The sequence below is a fragment of the Mesoplodon densirostris genome, chromosome 13, assembly GCF_025265405.1.
Source record: "Mesoplodon densirostris isolate mMesDen1 chromosome 13, mMesDen1 primary haplotype, whole genome shotgun sequence".
NCBI classification, from domain to species: Eukaryota; Metazoa; Chordata; class Mammalia; order Artiodactyla; family Ziphiidae; genus Mesoplodon; species Mesoplodon densirostris.
Genome location: NC_082673.1, coordinates 78,362,877 through 78,386,593, shown reverse-complemented (window position 1 = coordinate 78,386,593; position 23,717 = coordinate 78,362,877). Strand labels below are relative to the sequence as shown.

The following is a 23,717-nucleotide window of genomic DNA, read 5'->3' as shown; positions in this document are numbered from 1 at the left end:
CAGTAGTTGCGGCGCACGGGCTTAGTTGCTCTGCGGCGTGTGGGATCTTCCCGCACCAGGGCTCGAACCCGTGTCCCCTGCATTGGCAGAAGGATTCTTAACCACTGAGCCACCAGGGAAGCCCCTCACCTTTTTCTTAAGAAATATTAAGGATCATCTCAGTGACCTTCTCCAGGGGTTCCGTGGATGGGAGTGGCTGCTGCTGGGGAGAGGAGGACCTGGCTCTCGTGTCCTGTGTGCAGATGAGCGGTGATGGCTCCTTTGGCTAGAAGTTGATGGTCCGTGTCTCTGAACTTCCTCAGGCCTTTCATGAAGCTTCTCATACTGTCTTGTGGACCAGAAAGAGAAGGGATGGCTAGATGAGGTCGTAATTGGTTAGCTGCACTCTTGTGCTCTTAAGGGTGCTTAACTGATTTCCATCTGGACAGAGATCTCTAGTGACCAGCCAGAGGACTCTGATCTCAGCCTTTACCCTTACTTACTTGGATGTAGATGTAGAAGGCATGTCCATACCTGGACTTGACAAGAAAATTGTGAATATATTAGGTGCTCTACTTGGGATTCCCCACAGTGTCTTGATGGGTCTGGAAAGGAAGCCTGAGCCCTCACAAGGTTTCATTCAACACAAATAAAGTTATGCTCTTGGGTTGAAGAGACCCCCTGGGGCACAGAGATGGGATGGAGGCTAAGTGGTTTAATTAGCAGATGAGGACAGGACCCGTGCATGGGTGTTGGGGTCAGTAGCTCAGATGTAGCTGCCAAAGGACTTCTGCCAGTAGCCAGTCAGACAGAATCCCTGGCCTGGTGCAGCTCAGTGTCCCATTGGGAGCACGCTGCCGCTTGAAGGAATAAATCCAGCACCTGCAGTTGGGCCAGGCAGGTCCCAAATGCCCAAATGCAGAATTGATGGTTGTGACCTAGCAGCGTGCACGAAACAGACTTCAGGGTTTGAGTGGATTGTAAATTCACGCTGCGGCTGTTGCCAGAAATGCTAATTTGATCTTAATTTTTTTTAGTGTAATGGCTTCATTGTTTTTATAAAAATGATACATGACCCTTATTTAAAAAAAAACAAAACAAAACTGTGGCCATGGAGGAAAGTACAAACAAGAAAACAACACATTGGTCCAAATCTTAGCTCCCAGAAATATTCCATTATAATATTTGGTAGACGGTTTTCCAGATGTCTCTGTGCACATTTTCAGACAGACTTGATAGCTCGAGAAATGTATAAATGGGCACTTTTATTAACATGTTCTATGCAAGATAGTTTCAAAATAAAAATATATTTAATTTTACTTTCATTTAATGGAAGAATTGAAACTGAAGTGAAGTAATACTGAAGAAATTGCAGAACTTCAGATAACTGTTTCTTCACTAGAAGAAATCAGTTTCTCAGACATTCCTCTAAGGCAGTGGTTCTTAACTGGGGGTGATTTTGCCCTGTAGGAGACATCTGGCAGTGTCTGGAGACATTTTGTCACATCCAGTGGCATCTGTGAATGTTCCTGACATCTGGTGAACAGAGGTCAGGGATCCTGCTAAACACCCTACAATGTACAGGAACCCCTCCCCCGCCCCCCGCCCCAGCAAAAGAAAGAAAGAAAGAATTATCTGGCTCAAAAGGTCAGTAGTGGCAAGGTAGAGAAACTGTGCTCCTAAGCATAAGAGAAAAAGATTATTAAAACCATTAGGAAGGTGAAATCATTGTTTTAGGTCAGTTTCAGTTTTAGACTATTTTGATGGGGCTTCTATAATAAAAGATGAGATGATTAACTTCATTATAATTTTTTCATCCCCTCTCCTTAATGACAAAATCAAGAGGTGTCATACGTTATTTTTACCTTGTCAAGGTTTGTAACATTCACATTCTAGCCTGCAGCTGTAACCCCGCCCCGCCCCCAGTTTGTCCCCATCAGAATTGCACCTGCAGTTTTGAGTTCGTGCCTGAGCACCACACTTAGAAGAAAAGTAGAGACATGTGATGGAGTGTCCCCGAGATGCTGTGGGGACGTGAGGCAGGGGCCTGGGTAGACACAGAATTCCATCTGGGAGCTGAAAGAAGGAAAGCTGTGGAGGAATGTGCTGTTTATCCTCCGTTCTTTGAAAAGATGTGTGCGTGGAGGCAGGATTGGTTTTAACTCTGTGGATCCCTAGAAGGTTAGAACTAGGGCTGCGTGGACCTAAAGGACAGGGTGGCTGACGTAGGTAGGCTGCCGTGGAGGGTGATGAGTTCCCTGTCAGCTGCTGTGTGCTGGGGAACCACCTGTAACCATGTTGTATGTAGGTGCTGGGCTCAAGCCATCAGCTGAAGCAGCTGTATTCAGGTAACTTCCCAACCTCGAGATTCTGCTAGTCTAATAATGCTTCCCAGTAGTCTCCTGTCCTGGAGAGGAGCCCCAGTCACTCTGGTTCCCCCCTCCCTGCCTTCTGGGATAAGGGTGAGAACAGCCAGAGCCATGATCAGGTGGTTCAGGGTAGAGCCTTAAATGGTCTACATATCTTGAATTTGGACCCACCCATCTGTTGACTCAAAAAGTGATGCATCCATATATGGCTTAGATTCTGCCAAACTTGTTCCACTTGGTATCTGTAGTGTTTACAGGATCACAGGGACTGAGCACATTCATAACCCATTTCTGAGCCAATACACTTGTATGTACAGTAATCTGGGCAACCTGTCGTAGACTGCAAAGGAAGAGAGCATATACTGTTTCCTGTATAATTGGAACTGAGCGTACTGCCACTGTCTTCATCAGATGTCTATCACAGCATGACTTACTGACGTGTGGCTTTGTTTTGTTATAGGGGAGCTATCCAGTTTGGGAAGATTTCATAAACAAAGCCGGAAAGCTACAGTCCCAGCTTCGGTAAGTAGAAGCATGTCATCCCTAGGAAAACGGCAGCATCCTTAGACAAAGGATGGAATAGGATGGACCCAAGAGGCAAATTAGGGTTAGTTTTGGAAGTGTTGCAGATAGAGAAGCGTGCAGTGGCGTTGCCACTTACTAGCCATGCGTCCTGACCTCTGATTCCCGTATGTAAAATTAAACTCATATCCTCTCTGCCTCCTTCCACTGGAATGTTGAGGGTCAAATGAAGTATTGTATGTAAGGTAATAATGGGCCAGGTACATGGTGACAGTTCAATCTCACAACCCCAAGAGATAAGTAGTGTTGTTACCCCATTTTGCTGATGAGGAAACTGAGGCACAGATAAGCTGAATAACTTATCCAAAGTCACACAGCTAGTATTGATAAATGACAGAACAGGGAATTGATCTGAGGCAGTCTGACTCCACAGTCCATTCTGATTCCTGCCTATCCTTATAGAGTTGAAAACTTAGTTTGTATAATTCTATTTACATGAACTGTCTAGATAATGCAGATCTGTAGAGACAGATGTAGATTTGCGGTTTCCTGGGGCTAGGAGTGGAAAAGAAGGTTGACTGCAAATGGGCATGAGGGACCTTTCGGTGGTGATGGAAATGTTCTAAGATGGGATTGTGGTGGTGTTTGCATAACTCTAAATTTACTGGAAAATGGATGACTTATACACCTAAAAATGGTGAATTTTATGGTATACAAATTATGTCTCAATAAAGCTGCTTAAAAACCAAGATCTAATGCTGATGTGCTCTAAGGGGCTATTATTATTGCCTCATCTTGTGCTTGTTAATATATCATTTCATATGAAATAGAAAATACGGCAACATCTTCTTGTTAAAGCTATATGCTTTTGAAATCAGTGAGGGGAGGGGTGCGATTTCACTTAGAGGGTGCTTCAAGAGGGTTGGGACATTAAAAAAAAAAAAAGCAGTTATTTTCACGACCCCTATTCACGGTGTATTGGTTGGTTTGGATGTATGGGGATGGTTTTCCAGAGAACAAAGCAGGTAGGTGTTTTCTGGGATAAAAAGCCATGTGGATGACAGAGAGAGGAGGGAGGAGTGACATGGGGTTCTTAGGGTTTTGCCTGTTGGCACCAGGGGTCCCTGCCCAGAACTTCAGCCATAGGACGGGGCATTCCATGGCTCCCCAGTAGATTAGGAGAGAAGAACTTAGGAGACGTGGAACTTTCCCTGTCCATTATTCAGCTTCATGGGGCCTGGGATTTCCAGATCCACGAGTGGGCATCCAGATGGACCATGGGCTCCAGACTGTGGCCCCTTTGCCACTTGTCAAGTCCTTTACCATTTCTTTGCTTACGAACCTTTGACTACTTTATCCTGGATCAGATCCAAACCCCTCTGCCCAGAATGTAAGACCCCCTCCCCCAGCTCTGCCGCTGTCATCATTTATTTCAAATAGGTTAGTCTCCATCCTGTAGGAGGTCACCTGTAGTAAAACAGTAAAACATTTAAGTCCAACCCCTCCTCCAACACTTTTTCTTATCCAGCCTCATTTAATTGTCTGGCAGGTTTTCAGGGTTGACCAAGGAAAAGACGCTCTTCCCCTTTTACCAGTGAGGACGCTAAAGCTTAAAATAATTAACTGATTAGCTGCCTTAAACATACAGAGTGAGACTTAAAGCAGTCTTATCCCCACTGGTACAAAGTACCATATAGTTATATATATATATAAACAATACGTAGGCCTCCTGAGGGCAGGGACCATTTCCTTATTTTGTCAAACCACTAGTACCTGGCTGAGAGCACCATAGGAGCCTCAAGCACATGGTTTAATTTTCTGTGCTAGGGAATGCATAAGGATACGACCGTAGAACAGGCAGATAGTCTTGGAGCACGTACGCGGAAGCACTCCTTCCTCCTGCTGATGGATGCATGTTTGCTCTGCCCTGTCAGAGAGAGCTAAGATGTCCTGTGACAAAAGCGGTCCGTGAAACATGGCTCATTGGAAGTCGGTGTTTAAAAGCTCTTAATTCGTCACACTTGACCACAGTCTTCGTTTTCACAGGAGCCCTGGGGACTGTGTCATACTCAAGGCACCTCTCCAGCTGGCTCATTAAATTTGGAAGATCAGCCTTGACTTGAATAAGAATAAATCCAGCTGTTGTATCAGATATGAATTATAAATCAGAATGAGCCATTCATAAATCTCAGGGTGTTTGATAAAGCTAACTTTTCCATGGTGCCAACTCTTTAAGAAATATACTTTGAGGTGGTGTGTTTTTTTTTGTTTTATTTTGATTTGTTTTTGGTTTTGTTTAGTGTGTATGTCATTGTGGTTTTTTTTGTTTGTTTGTTTGTTTGTTTGTTTTTTTTGAGCAGAATGTTCTCTTGCTCTACTGGAAAATATCAGGCCTCATTTTGAAGTTTGGCCCTGAGGGACCATTGCCCAGGTTTTCCTGGGGACCACTCCCATCACCTTCCAGGAACCTTTTGCTTCATAGCTACTCTTGCTTATGTTCAAAGGTCATTTCTTTCTTTTTTTTTCCCCCTCTGATTTGAACTCATTCCTTTTTAGTCCTTATTCTCATCTTCCTCCTTCAGCAATTTTGCATTGTTAGGAATGCTCAGTGGGGGCTGGATTCATGTGTGAAATACTTGGAAATTAACATCAGGCTGTAAATTCTGGTATAAAGTTCTTGTGAGTGAGCCTGGGGCTTGCTTGCTTGTCCTGGGTAATCACGGCCCTGAGATGCAGCAGTGCTTACTTTTCATTCAGTGACATCTTGGACCACAACTCTAGGAACCAGGAGACCACAGAGTGCTCAAGGCGTCTCCCAGTGCTCAAGGGGATGTGAAGAATTCAAAATAACTTCTAGGACAGCAAATGAGTATAGTAACTCCTCCTCATTCTCAGCTTTTAGGAATTCAGAAGATGCTGTTTAGGTAGCATTCTAACGTTGAAAAAATAGTATCTCAGTTTCCCTATAATTATGATTTAGGGGGAAAAGTCACATAGCCTGGATCTTGTAGTAGGATGAACACGGCACTATAAGTCACGCTGGGCTACTGGTCTCAGCCCTGGTATGAGCTCGTGATCTTGAAAATGACTATGTAGCTGTGGTCTCAGTTTTCCCAACTCTAAAATGAATTGTTTAACCTAGACGATCACTCTCCAAGATTCCTTCTGCCAGTCCATGTAGCTATATCGTTTTCCTACTCTAAAATCACTTTCACCTATACCATTTATAGTTTTTAATAATTTGTTCTTTTAGGCAGAAACACCTTTTTCCTCATTGGTGAAATTTTAACCTGGTGATAATTTATACTGTCGGGTGGAATGGGGTGGGAAGAATTGCTAGCATTTATTGACTAGCGCTGCATGAGCTCGACGTTATCGGGGGGAGAGTGCTAATATGAGAAGGAGAAAGTTTTCTTAAGAATAAAGTGGGTCCACAAAGCCATTGGTTGTCCGTGTCCAGTCGGGTTGTCTCTCCTGGAGGGTTACTTTCAGTCCTCAGCAGCGGTTGCAGCCCTTTTGCTGTCATGCATCTGCTAGTGTGAGACATTCCTCATGCTTTTTTGTTTTCTGTTTGCATCTTAGGACAACAGTAGTAGCAGCAGCTGCCTTCTTGGATGCCTTTCAGAAAGTGGCTGACATGGCCACCAACACACGTGGTAAGCAGGTGGAGGGATGACTCCCAGCATTGATGGCGCTCAGCGTGTGTGGGCTTTTACCCTTGGGCACTTTACAAGAATATAGAGCTTAAGTTATCAGAGCTTAGCTGACTCATATTTAAAAATATATAGATTTTTTAACTCTGTGGGATTCCACATCGTAGAAGCTGCAAATCGTTCTCTAGATAATAAAGTGCACGAGAAGAGTGAAAAATAAATGAAAGGAACCACTATTTATGCCTGAGATGGCTTGTTGTGTTTTTAGATTAATTAATCAATCAATCAATCAATTAATTGGCTGCCTTGGGTCTGCACTGCTGCACGCGGGCTTTCTCTAGTTGCGGCGAGCAGGGGCTACTCTTCGTTGCGGTGCATGGGCTTCTCATTGTGGTGGCTTCTCTTGTTGTGGAGCATGGGCTCTAGGTGCGCGGGCTCAGTAGTTGTGGCTCGAGGGCTCTAGAGCACAGGCTCAGTAGTTGTGGCGCATGGGCTTAGTTGCTCCATGGCATGTGGGATCTTCCTGGACTAGGGGTCAAACCCATGTCCCCTGCATTGGCAGGTGGATTCTTAACCACTGCACCACCGGGGAAGTCCTGGCTTGATATGTTTTTGTGATCACTTTTAACGATGTGCTGGTTGTAGAGTCCTGAGCTGTGTGTTTGGTTGCAATTTGTTTTTCCCTCTCATGTGTCATCTTAAGATTTTCCTCAATCCCTTGTGGAATGAGAAGCAGTGAGAATGATGAGTTAGACCATTTTTTCTAGGTTCCCATAAAATGAGGAAACCTATTATAAGTAGCATCCCATTGTGTTGTGTCTGTTTGTGTGTCTCCCACATTTGACTGCAAACCCCTACAGGTATAGACTAGACGGTGACGTGTGCGTGTCTGAACCCTCCCAAAACATAGTACCTGGAACACAGTAAGTGTTTAAAGTATGTTTATTAAATCAGTGAACAAAGGGAGATCTTTTAAAAATTTGTAATGGCTTTTCAGTGACTGTGAATCGTAGAAAAGAATATTCATAACATGTGAAAGGTGTAGAGAAGAAAGTGAATCTGCCTGTATCCAGCACCATCATTAGAAATATGACATTACCCATAACCTAGAGACCCCCCCCCATTCAAAGGGGGTGCTTTTCATTCTCAGAGAATCTCTCCTGTCTCTCTTTTTGCCTTCTTTCTATGTCTGCTTGTGCACTGACGGCTATATGCCTGTTTTTGTCATTGTCTTGGTGACATGGGAAAATGTGGGTGTTGGAGGCCAGTGTTGGGGCGATTGCTCCCAGTCACACAAGAGTTAAGCTTATCTGAAGCCCATGATGGGTATGTACCTCCAGGGGGTTTCAGTATGTACCCATTTACCATAGGTGCTTAATTAAATATTCAAATGAATTTGCAGTGAGGACTCTTCTCATTTAAGATGCTTGAAAACTGCTGATATTTCAGGCAGTGTCATGGGACGACAAAAATCAATATATTACTCTACATGTCCTAGAGGAGCTTGTAGTGGCGGGGGGTGGGGGGGATGCTATGTGCAAATGAAGAATTTCAGTGTAGAAATAATATGTTTGGTATGGTAATAGTGGTAGAACAGAGTGCTGGGGGAGTATGGAAAAGTGAGCAATTAGCTCAGGGAGTCGAGGAAATTCTCCCAGGAGAAGTAGTATTTCTCCTCATTTCCAAGATGCCAGCGGTGTTTCAGAAGGTTCCCTAGGAGAATGTGATGGAGACATCAGAGCATTGGTTTCTTCATCTGGTTTGTCAGCTTGACATGGGTCTTACCCAGTATCTTTTTCTAAGCCCCTTAAAAATTTTGTTATGGGGGCTTCCCTGGTGGCACAGTGGTTGAGAATCTGCCTGCTAATGCAGGGGGACACGGGTTCGAGCCCTGGTCTGGGAGGATCCCACATGCCGCGGAGCAACTAGGCCCATGAGCCACAACTACTGAGCCTGCACATCTGGAACCTATGCTCCGCAACAAGAGAGGCCGCGATAGTGAGAGGCCCGCACACCGCGATGAAGAGTGGCCCCCGCTTGCCACAACTAGAGAAAGCCCTTGCACAGAAACTAAGACCCAACATAGCAAAAATAAATAATAAATTAATTAATAAACGCCTACCCCCAACATCTAAAAAAAATTTTTTTTTGTTACGTAACACATATGTGTGTGTTATGGAACCTTTAGAATATACAAGTATAAAGAGGAATACAGTGGTCATGCCAGTGTTCACGGCTGTTAGTGTTATTGGGTCAGATTTCTCATATTTTCTCCGACTGCAGCAGGATCTGGAATTGGACTCATCAGTCATATGGATGTCTTTCTAGAATAGCCATCAGAGTGTGTCTTTCTTAAAAGAGTTGCTCCATTATTTTAAAGAACTTACGTATCTGGTGTTGCATTTTTGAGGCTCTGTGGTTTGTAAGTTTATATTTTAATGTTTAATATACTGGATGGACCCTAAAGGATTGAATAGAGATGTATCCCGATTGTCCATAATTTCCTTCAGTGGGAACCTGGCTTTTTGCAGACGCCACTTCTGAGAGTGGTTCTCGGTGGGATATTGAAGGGCCTGCAAGTTCTCACGGTTGAAGGGAGGAAAAACAATTATTTGTGGGAAAAGAAACCAGAGTAGCTTCTCTGTGGTGCTGGTGGAGGTAGAGAAGGAGTTTGGAGGTCATGTCATTGACAAAAGACAAATAATGTCACAGGGAACAAGATCCCTGCTTTGAGATTATATATATATATAATATATATATATATATATTTAAATTAATTTATTTAATTTATTTTATTTTTGGCTGCGTTGGGTCTTCGTTGCTGTGCTTGAACTTTCTCTAGTTGCCTTGAGCAGGGGCTACTCTTTGCTGTGGTGTGCGGGCTTCTCATTGCAGTGGCTTCTCTTGTTGCAGAGCATGGGCTCTAGGCGTGCGGGCTTCAGTAGTTGTGCTGCGTGGGCTCAGTAGTTGTGGCTCATGGGCTCTAGAGTGCAGGCTCAGTAGTTGTGGCGCACGGGCTTAGTTGCTCTGAGGCATGTGGGATCTTCCCAAACCAGGGCTCAAACCCGTGTTCCCTGCCTTGGCAGGTGGATTCTTAACTACTGCGCCACTAAGGAAGCCCCCTGCTTTGATATATTTTTAAACCATTTGATTTTAGGTCACTTTTAGCAATACCAGAATACTTTACATTTCGATGTCTAGAATCCATATGCACTGGGAGGAAATAACTTTATTGAATATGGGAGTGTGAGAACTCACATGACCTAAAAAAATGTATGGTTGATACAAAAAAGTTATATTTTATGGAGACGATAAGAGAGAAACTTGAATGCACATCTTATGTTCAGTAAGCATCAAATTAGTTGTATGATGTTAATTTTTACTTAACAATTGAAAAATATAGAACATGCTCTTTAGTTTAAAAAAGTCATGTAACGAAGTATATAAAGTAAAATCTACCCTCTCAGTACCATTTGCAGAGATTGGGCTTAGTGTCTTTTATAGACTTTATTGCATACTTAAACACATGGGAGAAAAATTACTCGTAGAACAATATGTAGGTTGATATATGGAATAAAATATATTTGTAAGATCTTTTTCAAACGGTAACCTGTAAGAAACATTGTTCCCGTGCTTTTACTCCACAGTATATTATAATTATCTTTCTATGTCAGTACCTAGAGAGCTGCCTCATTGGTTCTAGAAGCCAAGTGGAATTTCACTGTCTGGATGTAGCACGATTTAATCATTTTTCTTTTGAGGAATATTTAGATTATCTCCACTTACATACTGTTACAAGCTACACTGCAGTTAATGTCCATGTATATATCCTTTTGGAGATCTATGGGTAACCTCTTTTTAATGGTGTATGCACCTCCAAGGAAATGAAGAATCTGTTAAAAAAAAAAAAGCTTCAATCTGTTTTGGTCAGCAGCAAATATATTTGGGCTTGTGGTCATCACAGGGTGTAACTCTGATGCAGTTTGAAGTTTGATATCTACCCTCTGTGGAAAGTCCAGTCTCTTGCTTAGAGCCTTTAGATATCATATTTTTTGAGTCTTTCTTGCTGGAAAGATGAGAAGGGAATAGCAGTTATTCTTAAATGAGTCTCTTTTGGGCTGGTATCCAGAATCTCAAGCTAGCAGGTCTCTGGTTTCCAAAATATTAGCATTCCATATTGTTTCCCAAAGGGAATGGCTCTGAAAGGTCTTTGTCCTTTTTAGCAAATATTTTGCAGTAGCTATGAATATAATTTATTTAGGAAAATCTTCTAAAGCTAGGCATTATAAGAGCAAAATCAATCTAGTCATATAACTATTAAGTAGAACGTGGAAATACATTAGAACTCTGTTCTATTCATTTTTTTTAACGGAAGAGTGTAAGTCGCTCTTACAATGTACATGTTTAGGTGAATAATTAAACCATAATGAAATTTAAGAGTTAATCAACACCATAATGCATACAGTTCCATACTTTTTTGATGTTTGCAGTCTGGAATGAATGTACAACTTGTGTTCAGTGTGAAAGTACACCTGTTTCTGTGTTATTGGCCGCAAAGAATTAGTGCCTAGGCATTTGTTGTACAAAGGATGCCTGACTTTTGTGAGGCAGGATCTCCGTTTTCTTCGTGTCCATGATGGACCAGGACACGGGCTGTCAGAGGAGTTGTTGAACTGACTGGTGTGCAGTTGTCTGGGTTGCTTAAAAAAAGAAAAGGAAAAGAACAAAGGTGGGGGGAGGCTTCTCAACCCTCGGTGGCTGGTGTTGGGGAGTAGCATTCCTACACCTGTAAGCGTGAAGCCTGGTGCCCCCCTTTCACTGGAAGGCGGGGGCACGTCTTAGCACTGGCCCTTCGTGACCCTCGCATCATTTGCTTGTGTCAGCTAGGGCCTTTGAGAGCGTAATGCTGTGTGACTTTCATTTTTGGCTGCCTCAGTGTGCCTCTGTAATTACTTTATAGCTTTCAAAAACCATCTCCGGGATGTTGAGATGATAATACACCAAACCCAGAGTGAGGAGTTTAAGATTCTAAGAAGGAAGGAAATGGATCCCCAGCCGACTAGATCATCTCTAATCACCTTTATTGAATACGTAACACGGGCTGGGCTCCGTCCTTCCGTGCTTTACATGGATTGAGTCTTTTCATTCTCGAAACAGCGCTGTGAGGTCAGTGCTTATGACCTGCATTCTAGACGATGAAATCTGGACGAAGAGAGCTTATTTAAACCGACCAAGGTCACCTGGCTTGGAAGTGGGGAGACTGAAGCCTGGCCCAGAGTCTAGGTTTTAACCATTAAATTATGATTCCTCATGTAAGGTGCTCCTGGATTTAGTATAAACTTAAGTTTGCTTTTAAAGTTACTTGATCCTGAATGCATTAAAAAAAACACAAAAAACAATCTATGTAGCACCTTGGAGTAATGAATAGATTGGGAGCCGGGATGCCTGGGTTTGTCTTCTGCTTGGCCAGCTATGTGACCCTGAATAATTTTGTTTCACTTCTCCGGGCTTTGATTTCCCCACTTGTAAAAGGGGTTTTCCCAGGACCTAGTAGGGTCCTAGATGATCGCAGGTAACCTTTTTCAGCTCTAATATTCTACAATTTAAAATCTCCTTTTGGCCCTATTAAATCTTAAAATACGAATGAAGTTGGACAGTCTAAAATTTCTCTTTCTATATTGTCTTTAGAGTTTCCAATTTTCGCTCCGGGGACAAAGGGAGTGGAAGGAAGCAGAGTTAAGCAGAGGATAAAGGAGAGAGAAGGCTAGGCGAGAAATACGGTTAGAAGAGACCCGCAACGTGTGCATGAGGAGGGCAGGTGGAAGCTGGAACTTTCACAACAGCCAGCGAGGTCCAGACGGTCAGAGGTGGACTTTAATCAGTGAGCCTGGATCGCCAAGGTGAAGGCAGTCAGTCTTCAGTGACTGTGGAGACTGTCTCGATGAAGACAGTCTCCACAGCTTAACACTGAATGGCACAGTCGTGGTTCTTAAAAATACGTTGTGTTTTTAGTGTAGAGTTTGTTAAATGCCACGTTCTCCTCATCTTACTGCGTGGATCCTATCGCTCAGGAGGCTTGTTTTAAAGTACAGATTTCAGAGCCCTTCCTTATACCTGTGGTTACTGATTAACTGGGGGGGTGGAGTGGGGTGGCACTTAGGAATCTCAGATTTTTTAAGGCTTCCCAGGAGAATAAGGCCTCTCGCCATCTTGCTGTCACCCACCTGTCCAATGACATCTCTACCCACGGCCGGCAGTTCCACCCACAAGAAAATGCTCTCTGCTCCCTGAATCCCTTAAAACCTTTGATCCCTTTCTTCTTGCACATGTGCATTCCAGACCTGGAGCGCCCTTCCCAGCCCACCCCCTCTCTGCCCCCTTTAGATGCTTGAGGATCTTCGGCTTGTCTTCCTGGAGCCAGTTTGAGAGTCACGTCACCTGTGAACCTTTTGTCCCCCACCGCTCCCACTCCTCTGTCCCCAGGGTAACTTGGGTCTCAGGCCTGAGGCCTCTGTAGCACCTTCTCCCTCTAGAGTATTGACCTCCCTGTGTGGTCACCATCTTCCCCACTAGACTCAACTGCCTCCAGGGCAGGGCCTGCATCCTGCTTCACTCTGAGGAACCCAGGTTCCCAAATGCTGGTAAGTATCTGGCATTTAGCAGGGAGCAGACGGTGTTTGTAAGCAGCCCTTGGAGGATCCAGGTGAAGAAGGCTGTCATCTCTGGGGGCAGGAGGCTGGCGAGATGGGGTCTTTGGCCAGATTCCACTTGGGAGTTCAGAATTTGAATCTTGGGACCCTTCTCTGAGGTTGAGTCTCAGGACTGAGTGAGTTTGGATTTCACTGTAGCCGAAGAGGGCCCAGCAAATCCATGATGGGGGTCACAGGAAGGGGACAGGTAGGTTAAAGGCAGCTACCTGCTCTTGGCTGGGGTGGGGGGAAAAGGGGAATCTTTGCTTTTAGGGGAGGAGGCGACAGGAAGCTGTTTTCAAGAGGGAGCCAGACTGGTTTTGTTTGCCCCCAAGTTTTACTTTAACCAGGTTGTTTAATTGAAACTTCACTGGCCCTTAACTTCTGGATTGATTTCGGTGTTTGAGACCTGAACTTTCTTTCATGTAATTAAGTCATGATTTCTACCTAGGAAGCTACTCAGCCACAAACTGAAAAAAATAAATAAAATAAGAAAGGTCATAAGGGCTTCCCTGGTGGCGCAGTGGTTGAGAGTCCGCCTGCCGATGCAGGGGACACAGGTTCGTGCCCCGGTCCGGGAATATCCCACATGCCGCGGAGCGGCTGGGCCTGTGAGCCATGGCCGCTGGGCCTGCGCGTCTGGAGCCTGTGCTCCGCAACGGGAGAGGACGCAGCAGTGAGAGGCCCGCATACCGCAAAAAAAAAAAAAAAAAAAAAAAATGTCATTAAAAAAACTTTTTTGCAGGCCTGGAACTGCATATTGTTTGAAGATGACCTTAAAGAAACATCGACACTTTCATTCACTTAATTAAAAATAAAAAGGCATGAAACTGCAATCCGCTAATCTATAGGTGTGGCGATAGATCACTAAACTGGTTTTGTACTTGGATGTGCCAGTTCAGGTTCCTTAGTTATTTTTGGTTATTGTCCTTAGGATTCTTAAAGGAGGAGAGACCTTATGAGTATTTGAGAAACAGCTCAGTTGTAATTTTCTTTAAGAGCCAAGCTTATTGTTCTGAAAGATTCAAGGAGAGTGTATTAATTTTTCTGATGATCTTATTCCAGCTGAGGCTTTATAGGTAATGGGGAGCAAAAGGAATCTAGCAGAATACATCTGGAGCCACAAAGTTTTATGGAAACCTGCTGGTGTTAATTTTACTTAGAGTCTGTATATGGTTGCCATAGTGCCAAGCTCTGATTTTCTGGAGCCTTAGCACATTATAGATGCCCAGGAAACAGTAGCTGATTTGTTAAATAAAAATTGATAAAGTGAAGTACTTCATATCTTGCTTGCATAGTGGATGGACCAGCAGCTGGTTTCTCTAATGTTTTAAAACATGAATTTAGAAACTCTCTATTGCCTTTCATTTTTGGGGTTTTGAATTTGACCTCTTGATTTTGATTCACATGAATTATTCTGAGGAAGCCCGAAGCCAATTTTGCCCTGCTGGTAGTTACATCTTTCTTTTTTTTTAAATTTAATTTATTTATTTTTAATTTTTATTTATTTTTCGGCCTCGTTGGGTCTTTGTTACTGCACGCGGGCTTTCTCTAGTTGCTGCGAGCGGGGGCTGCTCTTCGTTGCGGTGCGTGGGCTTCTCATTGCGGTGGCTTCTCTTGTCACGGAGCACGGGCTCTATGTGTGTGGGCTCAGGAGTTGTGGCTTGCGGGCTCTAGAGCACAGGCTCAGTAGTTGTGGCGCACGGGCTTAGTTGCTTCCCGGGCCAGGGCTCGAACCCGTGTCCCCTGCATGGGCAGGCAGATTCTTAACCACTGTGCCACCAGGGAAGCCCGGTAGTTACATCTTGAAAATTCTCATTGCTGTATTGTAGGTGGGTGTGGGGAGTAAGTAAGAGCAAAGCTATGAAAAATAAGAACATTTGTAGTTGATTAAAGTGGGAAATTGGATGAGCCAAGACAAAGCTACCTTTTCTCCCATATTTCTTGTTTCCTTTTAATTGCGTTGCTTTTTGCCAGGGCTTAACACATCCTGCGTGTGCCATGGTAAGTGACCCCGATGCGGTCCTGGCCTCGTGGAGCTTTTAGGCTGGGCCAGGGCTGTTCTCTGTGATAGAATTTTCTGTGATGATGGAAATGTTACGTGTTTTTGCTGTCCAGTATTGTAGCCACCGGCCACCCGAGATTATCAAGCACTTAAAAGGTGGCTAGTGTAACTGAAGAACTGAATTTATAATTTTTAAATTTTAATTCGTTTTAACTAATTTTAATTTAAATAGCCACATATACCTAGTGGCTACCACATGACACAGCATGGATATAAGGAGTATAACAGTTCCTACAAAGAAAGGCTAACAGTAAATGTATATATTTTATGAGTTATCTGATTTATTCTGTTTTATATCAGAAAGCTTTACTGAGAGCTTACTGTATACCTAGTAAAGAATGCAAAGAGGTGTTGTTTCTGAGGCACTGGGTCAGTGGGTGGTAGAAAGGTTTAGACAGGCATGTGGTGGTGGAGTGTTAGGTGGAGAGGTACATGTAAACAATAATAATTCCCAACAATAAATGCTTCCATCTTCTTTTTATAGCCTGTCCGTTTCATCCGTTTCATGTATTCTCAGTGGATATCATTCCAAAGCGGGTGGAAATTGGTTCTTGAGGACAGGAGGGGGTCTTACCCTTTTTATATATCAGGTACAGATATGCATACAGTAATACACAGACATACATAGGTCTGTGGAATTAACGTTTTATGAGGAGGGGGGTGATTAGGAAAAATGTGTCCAAAAAAGGCTCTTTATGGGAGCAGAAAAAACGGACAAGCTTGAGAAAACTGTTTTGTGATGAAGCCTAGCTTTTAAGGAAGGTCAGCCTTTTGCTTGTTGTTCCCTTCAAGGTGCATTTAAGGAATTTTCATGAACCTGAGGAGGGTGATTGCTGTTGGCGTATCTCCTTTACTTGAAATATCTTGGCAAAACGAATCCATATTACCAGATTCTGTAGTCAGAAAGTCACCTCGTGTTGAACAATAAGTGGATTCAGAGGCATCCAAGACTGTGTTGCTTTCTCACGGTTATGTATTCACCATTTGTAAATATTCTGAACCGTGATGAATGCAAAGAACAACTTTAACACTGGGTTGTGTCAAACTGCCCTTTATTAATTGGGCTTTGTAGCTGTAATCCTTTTAATGAGGATATGTGTGTGTGTATGTCTGTCTATACACACACATATCTATACAACCAGTATCTGTAACCACATATATAACAACCTTTGTGTATAACATTATATACACGTGCATGTGTATGTATATATAAGCATATACATACATATATATATTAGCTGAGAGAACTGAAGCATCGGACTGGTCTTAGCAGATTCTTGCTTAGAATGACAGAGAGACAAATTCTCTGTTCCAGGATGACTGGTTTCTATGTAGAGCTCATCTTTGATATGCTTACAACTTTGCTGAGGGCTATGGTGGGACCAAAACGTGGAATAGCTTTAGTGTAGCCTTATTCACTTCCTTCAGCCCCTCAAGCCACTCCGAATCTGTGTACATATATGTGTATGTAATCTGTTTATATTGAATACCTATGAGTTTCAATCTTATATGAAGTACAAAAAAATTTTGTAAATTACTGCTATTTCTAATAATATGTAACCTAGCTAAAAACTGTATGCCTATTAAATATAGCTTCAAGATATAAAGTTTCCATCTCTTCTGAGATTTTGGAGCTATCATTGACCTAGTAAGGGATGACATAAAAAGATGTAATGCCTTTTAAAATGAGCTCCTAAGTGTGCATTCTGCTTTGGGTTTCACTATTTTGATGTTTTTCTACTCGGATAGACCTTGAGTCATTTTAACTCATCAGCACAATACATTTAATCCTACATATTCTGCTTAGGATAAAACAACTTTTTAAAAATGGCCCTGTGAATGTGAGGATTGTCTTACCATTTTCCATTTTTTAAAAACGTCATTATTTTTTGGTTTGCTTTACATGAAACTCAGACTTGGTGTTGAGTCTATAGCACAGTAGGGAGACATGTGGATTTTAAACTTTTTTTTTGTTTTTTTTTTTTTACAAAGCACACTATAGGTAAGGACTAGGAATAACAGAGGAATCCATATATTTATTGAGTATTTTTGTTTAATAAATTTCTAAAAGAAAATCTTATTTTCTGTTTTTTTCCCCTCCTTTTTTGTGTTAAAGGAGTTAGGCAATGGGGACTTTGTATATTCAATTAATTTGGTGGGCAAATTTGTATATTCCAGGAGATTGGGAATCATGAGTCAAGCATCACTGGTGCTGAAATGAAAGTCCCTCATTTCTAATCCCATCTTAATATTAAAAGTGATCCCTGAAAATAGCATTGTCTCCCGCTCTACAGGTGGCTTATTATTGATCTTTGATTGGGTAGCCCCAGTTGCCAGAGATGGGCTGTTTCCTTGTGGTTCCCTGTGGCCTGCCTAGATGGTATTTGGCTTTTCACTGCACCTTCCCGAAATGACCCTTGAACAGTTATTGTGCGTTAGCCTGAAGGGCACTAACCTGAGTCCCACTTTTACATACGTGTATTCTGGGTGTCCAGAGCAGGTTGTCACTGGAATCCTAATATCCTCTACCAGGGAGAGTTAGGGATGTAAAAATCCCACACCCAAGCCCTGGTGTCCAGTTAAGGCTCGTCCTCCCACTAACCAAGAGGAGCATTTGCTCCCGCTCAAGTCAGTAGTGTTTCTCTGGTTTGACTGAATTCAGGCAACGCCAGGGAAGATATGATGCGTGCTGTTCTGTTTAACCTCGGCAGCCTTAATAAACGCTGGTGAGTTACATGGTGGCGGTTGTAGCAGTGGCAGTGGGGAGGAAGGTCCAAGCGTGGAGGGAATGTGTGTTTTTATGGGTGACTGGGTCGGTCTGCGTGCAGCATGGTTATTTGTGTCATTAGGCAGTTTACATAATGAAGTGGTCTACTCAGCAGCTCCATCCTTCCAGCTGCCTGCGGGGCTGTGTGCACAAGCTGGGGGGACTCTCCCACCATCATCTCCCTCCCGCCCTCCTCCCCACCCTAGCTCTTTCCCTTTGCTTTTTGTTTCGGCTTAAAATAACTAATACCCCTCCACCCCATCCCGCTGCCCCACACACAGACATACCAGAGTCACGTTTGGTAAAATATAAATGAGCATTAATGAAAAAGTGCAATTATTTGAATTCATACAGATGAGGCAATTTTTGTTTTTTTAAACAATGTTTGCTTATGGAAGATCATTTGCCATAGAGTTGTGAACTTGGTGTGTTCTGCCTGCCTCAGATAAAAATAACCATTTGGAGTGTAAACGTGAACTTGAAGACACTAGAAGTTGTCAAACTAGTATTTTTCTAGGCTGAGTCTATTCTGCCTGATTGCATAGCCGCCTCCCCTCTGCTCAGATGAAGCCCCAGCCTGAAAACATGAACGAAATGTGAAAACTACTTTGAACTAAAAATTTCACCTTAGCTGTTCACTTGTGCTCTGCTGGAAGAAACATGTGGTATTGGGAAATCACTCAGAGAAGAGAGAAAGTGAGAGAGAAAGAATATCCCAAAGGTCTTCCCTCACCCAGAGTCTGGCAGTGAATTCTCCTGATACAATTTAAAGAAATTTGATTCTTTTACACTGCTTTTGGAAATATATCTGTGGCCTGACATGAGAATTACCTGGAGGTTTGATGCCTTGTTTTGTCTTGTTTAACGTAACGCTCTGGTCTTTCATTTTTAGAAGGTAGAGAGTCTCTCTTGTAGACCATCTAGTATGTAGTGCAACCTTTTCATTTTTACAGGGCACACTCAGCGAGCTGAAGTCACTTGCCTGAGGCCGCTCAGCTTGCAGGGGGGACAGTGGGATTCTCACTCTAGGTCAGGGCTTTCTGTCCTGTGGTTTCCCCTGAGAGCCACCTGGACAGCCGCTTGTTGACTTCAGCTCCTGAGACCATTCAAGTAGGAAAGAACATGAGCTGTGGAAAAAAGCTCCGTCCTGGGCTCTCAGTTGATTATCGTTAGTCAAGATTTTTGTTGGCTTGTTTTTTTATATGGAATCCTTGGTTGTCTGGTTTCCCAAAATAGTTTTCCACTTCCATTGCTGTCCTTTCTTTTTCTATGGAAGATGTTTTTGTTTTCTTTTAGCCCTGTGTGTGTGTGTGTGTGTGTGTATGTGTATGAGTGTGTGACAGCCTGTTTTGCTTATATTTTAATCATCTGTCATGTTTGACATAAGCATATTTATCTGTAAGAATATCTTGGCTTCTTTCATCTACGTTGTCTTAGTTTTGTAAATATATTGATCTATGCGCGCGTGTGCGCGTGCACGTACACATACGCACACGGTATGTTTTTTGATTCCCAAATGTTTAAAATTGCCATGGGACACCTTATGTCTAGTAAAAAAGATACTGCTATGGAAATCTGCAGCCTTTCCTGCTGTGAGTGCCAGGGCCCAGGGACCCCGGTTACCATGGAAACCAGCATGGAGCCGCTGGGTGGTGCTTTCCTTTAGAGCTGCGTTTGAGTGCATTTTGCAGTCCGCTGCAGTGCTGCATCTTCCCCCCACCCCCTTTCAAATTAGGAGGGGGAAAATGCTGAGTGATTACAAATAAAAAGAAACTACTGTTTCAGCCAAGGCAGAAAGAGATCTTTAAAATGTACTGTTTTAATGTGATTGTCCATAGTGGGGCAATACAGTTCTCTGAAGATGGCCAGAGGTACCTGATAAAATACAAAGGAATTGTGGAGGAGACAGTGAAAATGGAACCTTCATCCTGTGCTACGGACCTGCAGGCTTCTCTTTGGGAATGACGGGCGTGCAAGACTGACACGGGCTTCATTCCCACTGACTCTGGTTGAGCCCATTCAGTTTGTCGCAGGGGCTTGACGGCAGACAAAAAAGACCTTCAGCACTCTGCACGTGCCTGCCAGCCTCCATTTCCTGACCCCCCTCTCTCAGAACCCACCCGGAGAACCAGATCTGAGAGCCTGGAGAGCTCCACCGAATTTTAGCCCTTGATTTGCCATTTAAGCACCTGAGTGCCGTCTGTGCTTGTTGAAAGGCAGTGCTGATTATGAGAGCGGTACTTCATTCGGGTGGTACCATTTAAAGCCAAGCCCAAGATGTGTTGCTTGTGCTGGACCCGGAGGAAAAAATGAACCGTGTAAACACACCCTGACCTCCCAGTGGTGGTGGTCCTGTTGGTCACCGGCCACAGGTGGGCTTCCAGCACATTTGTAAGGGAGACGCAGTGATCCCCAACGCCAGGCTCCCACTGTCCATCAGCAGACTTCTGTTTCATGAGACTGAAGGATAATAAAATTGCATCCAACCATGTTAGATGGATGCCTTTGTGCTCTGGTGTTTGCTTTTCCAAATGTGTGTGTATAAAGCAAAGGCCAGGAGTGTGTGCTATTCAGAAACAGTGAAGTACCTTGGAGGCTTTGCCTGTTGCAGGCGGCTGGGACCTTAGTCTAGCCTTGGCCTTGAGGACCTACGGAGGGCCCTCTACCTGTTGAGGCTCTCAGCTAGTCTGATCTCATTGAGGAAGGTAGTAGGAACCCCGTTTTGCAAACAAGGGAAACCGGCCGGTAACTTGAAGCGCCTTGGTTAAAATGCCACACAGCTCTGAAGCCACAGAGCCTGGAGTGTGTGTATCCGCTCTTCAGGACCCACCAATCCACCTTCTTTCCACCTCTGAGTTCAGTTGGATATATGGAATCACCTGGGAGTTTAGAATCTCAGTCCAGCACTCTAGACATTTCGGGCTGCATAATTCTTGGTTGTGAGGGCTCTCCTGTGCATTACAGGCTGTTTAGCAGCATCTCTGGTCTCTGCTCCCCGGTTGTGAAAATCAAAAATATTTGTAGCCATTGCTGAATGTCCCCTGGTGGGGCAAAATGACCCTGGTCGAGAACCACTGAACTAGACCTCTTAGGAGTTTTTATTTGGCAGTTTAATGGACCCGCGGCTCTGCCTTTTCTTGAGGCAGTTGAGGACAGCTTGGTTCATTTAAGCTAGGCTTTAAATTGTTCAGAACTATTTTAGGATTTTAGAAATTTGACGGTCCGTGCATTGTTTCATCTGGGAAATGACCACCATGCTGAGTTGTGTGTAGAACTTTGTGAAGAGTCCACATCTTACCAAAAAGGAATGCTTCCTTTTTACTCGAAAGGCCATTTCCCGCAGTGAAAATATGCAGGTTTTTTTTTTCCCCCCAAAAGATGAACTCAAATAAGAACAGTGAAGGAGTTGAACGGAGTGTTAGAGTTTTCATTCTAGCTGAGCTGCCCTCCCTCTCGGAGAGGCTGTGCCTGGGTCAGGAGGCTGGCTGCAGGCCATGCAGGCCGTGTGGCCTTGGTGGGTCAGTCTGAGCAGACACCCTTTGGTTTTGTCATATATGAGAGGACAGTCGGGTCTGCTGTACCTGCCTGTCAGGGTGACCGTGGAGCTCCAGTGAGGTCGAGGCCATGAGAACCCCAAACAGCTTTGACACAGATTACCTGTCCCTTCTGGGGCCTCCGCTCACGTCAGACGCGGTGGGTTCCCGGTCACTTCTAGACCCCGGCACCCACTCCTGATTCCACTTCTGATTTGTTTGCCTGTCTCCTCCCACCTTTTGCCCCTACTCTGGATCCATTGAGGTCACTGTTTTTCCTCCCCAAAGATTTTTTGAACATTTACAAGTTCCCCTATTACTAGTTTGTTTATTACTCTTACATTTTATTATGTTTTTTTCTAATTATTACAAACAAATATTTACATATATTACATATAATTATTATTTTATTATACTGCTTATTAGACTTGGGGTATTATAATGGGAAAATGAATGCATTTTGATTTTTGATTTTTTGAATTTTTGATTTTTCTTTTAATAATGTTTCATTCTTTTTCCTGCTTTACTGAAGTATGACTGGCAAATGAAAATGTGTCTATTTAGGTTGTACAGTGAGATTTTTAAAGTTGTACAGTGTGATAACTTAATATACGTATTATACGTTACAAAATGATGTCCACAGTCAAGTTAATTAATAGATCCATCACCTGACATAGTTACCAGTTTATGAAATGAACGTTGAGTGTTTTAGTTATCTCCCTCATGCTTGGGGATAGGGACTGTCACCTTCCCCTGCATGGATGTTCTCCTCCCTTACCCCCCTCCCCCGCATTCTCTAGCTGATCCCTTAAGGTTTCTCTCAGGCAGTCTGTCCTCTGGGAACCTGTTTCTCAGTCCTCAAAGGGGTTAGGAGCTGCCCCGTTTTGCTCCAAGCCCAGAATCTGGGCACCTCCTGCTCTCTCCCTGTTCCCTTACCAACCCGTGAGCTTCCTTAAGGCCAGGACTCATTCATTTATTAACAAATAGTGAGCGCCGTGGTGTGCCAGGCACTGTTGTTCTGTTTTAATGTGAAATTCACGTAGCACAAAATTAACCAATTTAAAGTGAATGATTCAGTGGCATTTAGTATTGTGCAACCACCACCCTTGTCTGCTTGCAAAGCACTTGCATCACCCCAAATTAAACCCTGGACCCAGGATGATGAAAGAGGTCTGGAGATGGCTAGGATAGTGGTGATGGTTGTACAACTGTGTGAATGTACTTGAATGCCACTGAACTGTAGCCTTAAAAATGGTTACAGTGCAAAGCCGACTTTTAAGGCAGTGAAAACACTCCATGTGATACCATATAATGGATACGTGTCCTTAAACATTTGTTCACATCCGTAGAATGTACAACACCAACAGTGAACCCTAATGTAAGCTGGGGACTTTGGGTGATAATGATGTATTTGTGTAAAATTCATCAGTTGTAACAAATGTACCACTTTATTGGTGGATGTTGATTAGTTAGGGAAACTGTGCATGTATGGGACAGGGAATATATGAGAAATCTCAGTACTTTCCCCTCAATTTTGCTATGAACCTTAAACTGCTTTAAAGAAATAAAATCCTAATTAAAAAATGGTTATAATGGTAAATCTTATGTTAGGTATATTTCCCCACAAAAAAACAAAAAAACATACCCATTAAGCATTTACTCTTCCCTGCCTTACCCTGGCGTGTTTTGTGTTGTATTCATCATTATTTCCTTAGCCATTAACAAAGTTGTTACTAAATAAAACTTTGTCATCTCTTCAACAGCTCTGTCATGGGAGCTGTACAAAGACAACTGATTTGTTTTTGTAATCTCTTCAATAGCTCTGTAATGGGAAAAGTTATCTTTAAGGCAATTTATTTATTTAAGGGTTTTCTACTCTCCACCGATATCTCCATAGAAATGCCTCTTAAACCAAAGCTAATTTGTAAGTTTATCTGCCCATCTTGGTTATTTTTAGTTGACATTTTGGGCTGATAATGGTGGTCTTGGTTCTGTATCTGGTGATGTGTGTCTGGCATACTTGGGAACAAAGAGGTATTGAGTCTTTCAAATACATGTAGTCATATCACATCTAAGGATGTTAAAAGTTTTTGATTACTCTTTCTTAGGGAGGAGACAAAATGAAACCATCCTTTCAGAA

The 23,717-nt window shown here is 43.2% G+C and overlaps 1 protein-coding gene across 7 annotated transcripts in view; it reads left to right on the top strand.

Moving 5' to 3' along the window:
* Positions 1 to 23,717, top strand: part of MTSS1 (MTSS I-BAR domain containing 1) — a 165,724-nt gene that overhangs the window by 18,456 nt on the left and 123,551 nt on the right. For all 7 annotated transcript variants that reach the window (XM_060116310.1, XM_060116307.1, XM_060116312.1 and 4 more), the window contains exons 2-3: positions 2,809 to 2,870; positions 6,453 to 6,526. In XM_060116310.1, the coding sequence (XP_059972293.1) occupies positions 2,809 to 2,870; positions 6,453 to 6,526 (136 nt within the window). The remainder of the gene's footprint in view (positions 1 to 2,808; positions 2,871 to 6,452; positions 6,527 to 23,717) is intronic.